Source organism: Acanthisitta chloris, unplaced genomic scaffold (assembly GCF_000695815.1).
Source record: "Acanthisitta chloris isolate BGI_N310 unplaced genomic scaffold, ASM69581v1 scaffold28129, whole genome shotgun sequence".
Taxonomy (NCBI): domain Eukaryota; kingdom Metazoa; phylum Chordata; class Aves; order Passeriformes; family Acanthisittidae; genus Acanthisitta; species Acanthisitta chloris.
Window position 1 is genome coordinate 1 of NW_008691304.1, and position 6,083 is coordinate 6,083.

The 6,083-nt window shown below is 56.5% G+C and overlaps 1 protein-coding gene across 1 annotated transcript in view; it reads left to right on the top strand.

Moving 5' to 3' along the window:
* Positions 1 to 3,207: 3,207 nt before the first annotated feature.
* The window catches only part of TRIOBP (TRIO and F-actin binding protein), a gene marked incomplete at its 5' end in the record, with an annotated part of 9,671 nt that continues 6,795 nt past the window's right edge, over positions 3,208 to 6,083 (top strand). The window contains 5 exons of the mRNA XM_009082188.1: positions 3,208 to 3,264; positions 3,620 to 3,688; positions 4,150 to 4,239; positions 5,065 to 5,174; positions 5,623 to 6,066. Of these exons, the coding sequence (XP_009080436.1) occupies positions 3,208 to 3,264; positions 3,620 to 3,688; positions 4,150 to 4,239; positions 5,065 to 5,174; positions 5,623 to 6,066 (770 nt within the window). The remainder of the gene's footprint in view (positions 3,265 to 3,619; positions 3,689 to 4,149; positions 4,240 to 5,064; positions 5,175 to 5,622; positions 6,067 to 6,083) is intronic.

The window sequence follows — 6,083 nt, forward strand, 5'->3', positions numbered from 1 at the left end:
AGGTGACGGGCTGGGCTGTGCCCGCCGGCGTTTCGCACGGGGGCGGTGGGAGAGGGACAGCCTGGAGCCCGCTGCCTGCTGCCTGCACGTGTAGGTTCGGGAGCTGCATGTGTGCTCCATCCTGGAGGTGATTCTACTTTCTCCGAACTGAGCTGGAGCAGTTTTGCTTTGAGGTTTTGGCCTGGGGCCCACGCCTTATGGAGAGGGTTTCGTTTTTTGAGGAGAGGAGGCATTGTGCTTTCCAGGAGGCTTGAGAGCCCCTCATACCATCTCCTGGAGGTGAGAGGAAGCAGTGCTCCAGGACCTGTGGTCCTGAGGAGCTTTTGGGAGTGGGAAGGCCAGGAGACACGGCAGAGGCAGGTGAGGAAAGGACACACCTAATCATCCTGTTCCTCCCCTTGGACACTGAGATTTCTCAGCCCGCCCCAGCCTCTTCTCCACTTCTCCGTCCTGGCGCCTCAATACCACCCAGAAGCCATTCCTTTGCTCCCACCCTGTCCCTTTTCCTTCTTTGGTGTTTACATTCTTCAGATACTTACAGGCTGTTATCACCTCCTCTGTAGCCCTTCTTCAGCCAGAGCAGGCAGCTGCCTCTCCTTAACCTGCTGTTGCAAGTCAGTCTTTCCAGATGTCACCTATGGCACCTATGGCCCCAGCTGCTTGGGACCCCCTCCAATGCCTCTACCTGGCCAGCTGTGGGGCTGAACTCTGATGGGGTGGATGCAACTGGCCGCGATAGCTGCTGTCACCTCCCAGGGCAAAGTCTCGCCGTCCACAGCCCTGAGCTGCACCACAGGGCCATGCATTTTGCCGGGGGTGCATCCTGCCACATCACTGCATCTCCGGCACCCGGATCTCTCCTAGCAGTTTGTCTTTCCTGGATGTTTCCTCCTCCCACTGCTGGGCCGTTTCCTCTGGATGAGGGGTTCTACTGGAACCCTGCTCTCTCCTCTGTCAGTATCCTGAGCGTTTTATGCTGGATGAGGAAACTGGATTTAGTTATGGGGAAGGGAAGAAGAGTGGCTTTAAGCACGTTGTGCATCAACTGATGCCTCAGCTTATGGTACTGGCCCTGCTGTGGCAAGAATAGTTCAAGGACGATTCTGTAGAGCTGCAGCACTGTGTCTGGAGCTGGCAGGGAAGGCAGAAACGCTGTGCAATTTGCCTGCTTGGGATAAACCCTCCAGGGAGATTTTCTGACCCCAGCACTGTGTTTGGGGCGGTGGTTCTGGCAGGACTTCATGGTGGTTTTCCCAGTGGTGTACATCCTGTTAATATTATTTTGGCACCTAATGCTTCGGGATTGTAAATCCTCAATAAGACAAGACCCAGCCGATCTGTATGACAGCCCCAGCCAGGAGTCCTTTCACTCCCTCTCTCCATATATTGTTTTTCTGCCTCGGTGGAGCCTGCCTGTCTCTCTTCTGTCGAGTGCACGTGCATCCCGGGTGGGGGGTGGTTGCGCTTTGATGTTTTGCCTCCTTTCCTTCCCTCCCCCTGCTCTGAGTTCAGAGCTGGAGCTGAAGTCACCAGATTGGAAGGAATAACGGGGAAAAGGGTGGAGCTGCTGCCACAGCGAAGGAATTACTTTTTGGGGTGCTTTCTCAGGGCAGCAGTGAAGCCACCAGGGCATCTGGGTTGATGGGGATGCCTGCATCCCCCTCATCTCCTAGCCACCAGCAGCACCTGTCACCTCAGCACGAGGCAAGGTTTGGGAGCCCCCCATGTCCTTTCCCTCTGGTTTCCCTCCCTTCCCAGGGAGCTTGGGGCTGCTGGACGCTTCTGGTCAGGCCTGGAGCTGTAGCAGCTGGGGACCCTCCCCTTGGCAGGCCTTCCTGAGTCTGCTCACACCAATAGCCGCAGCGCCATGGTGGGCCAGCACATACTCTGCTCTTGCCACCCCATACCCTTGGGTGTAACCCAAGAGCAGCGGCTCAGGGAGGTCAGAGTAGGGGAAGGCTCAGCCTGTCTGTGTGGCCAGGGAGCTGGGTTTATTCAGGAGGTGCAGTGGCCATCGGCTTGCTGAGCCAGCAGAGTCTCAGCTGGTGGTTGTGACGCGTGGGGACTGCTGGTGGCTTCCCCAGGACGGGCAGGTCTGGTGCTGGACCTCCCAGAGGCACCTCCCTCTGGCACCATCACTTCACCGACACTGTCCGCGCCTGGTTCAGCTGCAGAAGAAGGGGCAGATTGGCAAACGCTGCTTTCCCTGGGAGAAGAGGCGTTGGGCTGAATTCTTTCGTGGTGCAATTTCTCCAAGCCAGCAGGGTTGGGAGGAGGGACCGGCTCGAGCCTGTTTGGCTGGGGGCAGAGCCGGGGAGAGAGGTTCCCCTGAGTCAGCTCTCTGGCGCTCCACCTTGGGAAGGAGATAAACTGGTCGGGATGTGGCATGAGGTTAGGAGGAGGCAGGGAGCGGAGGGAGACTTTTCTCTGGCACGGGGTGATCTGGGTGAAATTCTCTTCATCCTCGTCTTTGGTCGATGTGGCTGGGCAGAGGGCAGGGTCTGTAGTGGGAGGGAGCAGCAAGAGCTGGGTAAGAGAAGAGCCCCCAAAATCTCAGAAAAGGTTGAGCCTTGGAGGGGTTGGAGGGGAGAGGATTGAGCACTGGTTGTGGCTCTGATATCATCTCTAGCCTGGGGCACATCGTTTAAAGGCAACGTGTTTTCACAGCTGTTGAATTGTCTCTTGTGGGTTTGCTGTGAGGGCTGTTTTGTAGAGAGCTACTCATGTCTTTAATAAATGATCGATGGTGAAGTTACCAGAGGAGGTAGCTCTGGGGCACGGATAGACAGGGTTTGGACAAGGCATATCTGGTTCTTTGTGACTTTGCCTCTGTCTCTGAGGCAAGCCCCATCGATGGTGGAGCACTCCCTTCTGCCCACTCTCCTTGTCCCTGCCTCCCCCTCTCTGAATAAATACCTCTGAGGCACCTTGTGGAACCCTCCCTGCTGCATATTTTCCTTTAATTTTTTCTAAACCTCTTCCTTATCTCCTGCTTCCTCTTACAGGAATGACTGCCTGCACTAAGAGCTGTGCCCAGTTCTCCTTTGCCATCAGGCTACACACCCCCATGAGTTTCCTAAAGGCGATGCCAGGCTATTCCCACTGTTGTTCTGCCACTGTGGACTTGCCTTCCACCCCCTGGCACGAAAAGCCCTTTTGTGGGTTGCTCCAAACCGGTAACCCTCTGTTCTGTCCTTTCTTTTCCAGCCGGATCTCCTCAATTTCAAGAAGGGGTGGATGTCCATCCTGGATGAGCTGGGAGAGGTAAGCCCAAGACAAGTGTCTGCCTCTTCCCCAAGCCCCTGCTGCTAGACATCCCCCAGTGAACCAGTTGACTTCCTTCCTCCTTGCTTGCTGAGGTCTCTCCTGCTGGGAAGGGCAGTGGAAAGCTTTTGGTGGAGGTGCCTTGCTCTGTGTGCAGACTCAGAGGTTCACCCAGTGCTTCTCTCCCAGCTGAGGGGCATAAGGGGAAGTTGGGAGGGATGTGGAGGAGGGGAAAGAGATGACCAAGAGGTCATAGCACAGAGCATCCCTCCTTGTTCCTACGCTTTCCCTGGTAACTGCCTATCCGTTTCCCTCCTGTCTTTTCCCGTCCCTCCCCCGCCTGATCCACCTGCAGTGGAAGAAACATTGGTTCGTGCTGTCCGACTCGAGCCTGAGGTATTACCGGGACTCAAACGCGGAGGAGGTAAGCGTGGCCAGCCTTTCTCCAGCCCTTCCTTCCTGGCTGGGGTGGGGAGAGGAGCACAGCCATGGCATGACCAGCATGCTCCAAGGAGAAGGGGCAGCGTCACATCCTCCTGAAGGACGTTGGAGGTGGCAAGCTACTCTTTGCCAAGGAGTGACAAAGAGGATGAAGGTGGTGAAGTCTGAGGGTGCTGTCAGTGGTGGGAGGTGAGGAGAAGAGCTGATCCTGGGGTTAGGCATCTCTGATGCATTCCACCCACACTGCTGGCTGCCCTTGGGTTAGGAGAGGCCATGCTGTGCCAGGAAACCGGGCCTGCCTCCCAGGGAGCTGAGCCTGGCCCCAAGAGAGCAGTGGGATGAAGGCAGAGGTGGCCTGTGCATTGGTTAGGGTGCTGGCAGGTGATGGAGGCTTTTTCAAAGCTGGGTGAGCACTGATACCCTAGCGGGTGGCTGTGCTTGCAGGCTGATGACCTCGATGGAGAAATTGATCTCCGCTCCTGCACGGATGTGGCAGAGTTTGCAGTGCAGCGCAACTACGGCTTCCAGATACACGTGAGTGTCCGGAACACTGGGTGGGACACTTGGGTGGGAACCTGTGCTCCCTTGCCGTGCCAAGATGCTGAGATGCAATTCATACAAATCTTCTGCCAGCATGGTGGCCCAGCAAGGCTGGTTTGGTGACACGTGAGTTGCAGTGCTCAGAGGCACAAGTGTTGCCTGCCTGCAAAGGGAGGAGGAGGAGGCTTTGCAGGGCTGGCTGAAGGCTGTACTGGAGATGGTCCAGGAGCCAAGCTAAATGCCAGGAGTGTCTAATTGACCTCTTGGTGAATGCAGCTTCTCTACAGCTGCAGGGATGGAGTGGTGAGCACTGCAGATCTCAGTGTAGCCTGACTGACTGTGCTCTGAGTGACAACCTGTACCCTGGATCCAGCCCCAGAACAGTCCTGTTCTTGGCTACTTGCTGTAGCAGCAGGAGGTGGCTACTAAGGCAGCACAAAAAATAGTATTTCTGTGGGTGTGCAGGGCTGGGCATTTCATGGTCTGGGTTTTCCTGTGCCCTGCTGCTGTACCCCAGTGCTGGTGCCCAGCACCTGAACAGCTGGATTGCACTGGCTTGTGTTTGGCCCAATGTGCCGGCAAAGTTTCTTTTGCCTTTGCTTGGAGATGGTCTCATGGAGGATGTGTAACAGGCTTTCCCTCAAAAGTGTCTCCTCTCTCACCCCTCCACCTGGCCCCAAGAGCCTGAGACAGCAGGTGGTCTTTTTAACACTGTCCACTTCCCGTGCAAGGAGGTGTTTGTGGGTCTCAGGGAGCGAGTGGGAGCTGCCTGCACCTCCACTGGGTGCTGATGGGGCCTCTGTTGCCTCCCTGTTGCAGACAAAGGATGCCGTCTTCACCCTGTCAGCGATGACCTCGGGCATCCGGCGCAACTGGATCGAGGCCTTGAGGAAGAATGTGCGCCCAGTCAGTGCTCCAGATGTCACTAAGTAAGAGCTGCCCCATGCTGTTTCTCTCCTTCTCCCTTGCTGCCCCTCTACCCTGGCAAGCAGGGACCAGGAAAGCCCCTCTGGAAATATCACTGCTCCCAGATCAGCCCTGCCCTCTACTCCTCTTGAAAATGGCTTGGTTACACCTGCTGGTAACAGGGGTTGAGAACCTGATGGTTCTCTCTCTTGCACCTGCTTTTTGCCTTGCCATGTCAGTTTAGACTGGTTTCTCCACCAGCATAGCTGGGACTGCAGTGAATCCTCCCCACCCTGTGGAGGAACCCATTTCCTCAAGGGATGGGATGCTACAGGCCCAGCTCCACGCTCAGGCTGGGGTTTCGTAAAGCTGGGCTGAGTGAGGGCTGAGCCTCAGGCAATTGGCAGTGCCTCTGCTGACATCCTTTCCCAAATGGTGCCTCTTCTTCACCAGTTGCTGCTCTGGTTTCAGGCTTTCTGACTACGATAAGGAGAACTCCTTCCGTAACTGTGTTCCCCAGAAATGCTCAGTCCGGCCGGAGGAGCAGCCGCGGCTGAGCTCGGGCTGCGAGGGGAACTCGAAGGGCAGTCACTGGAAGGCGGATGGGCAGCGCCCTGCCTTTGACTATGTAGAGCTGTCTCCCTTGCCACAGGACCCCGGGAATCAGGGGTCCCTGCAGAGGACGAAAGGGAGCTTGAGAATTTCCGACCGCACTCCCAAGTATGAGGAGCTGGAGCGGGATATAGCCGTGCGCTCGGAGGAGAGGAGGAAATGGTTTGAGGCTTCGGATGTCAGGGTCCCAAACACCGATGGCACAGCAGGAGATTCTTCCCGCAAGGTCGGGGAGCAGGACCTCCCCACTCCTCCGCTTTCAGAGGACCAGAGGATTCGTCTGAATGAGGAGATAGAGAAGAAGTGGCTGGGGGTGGGAC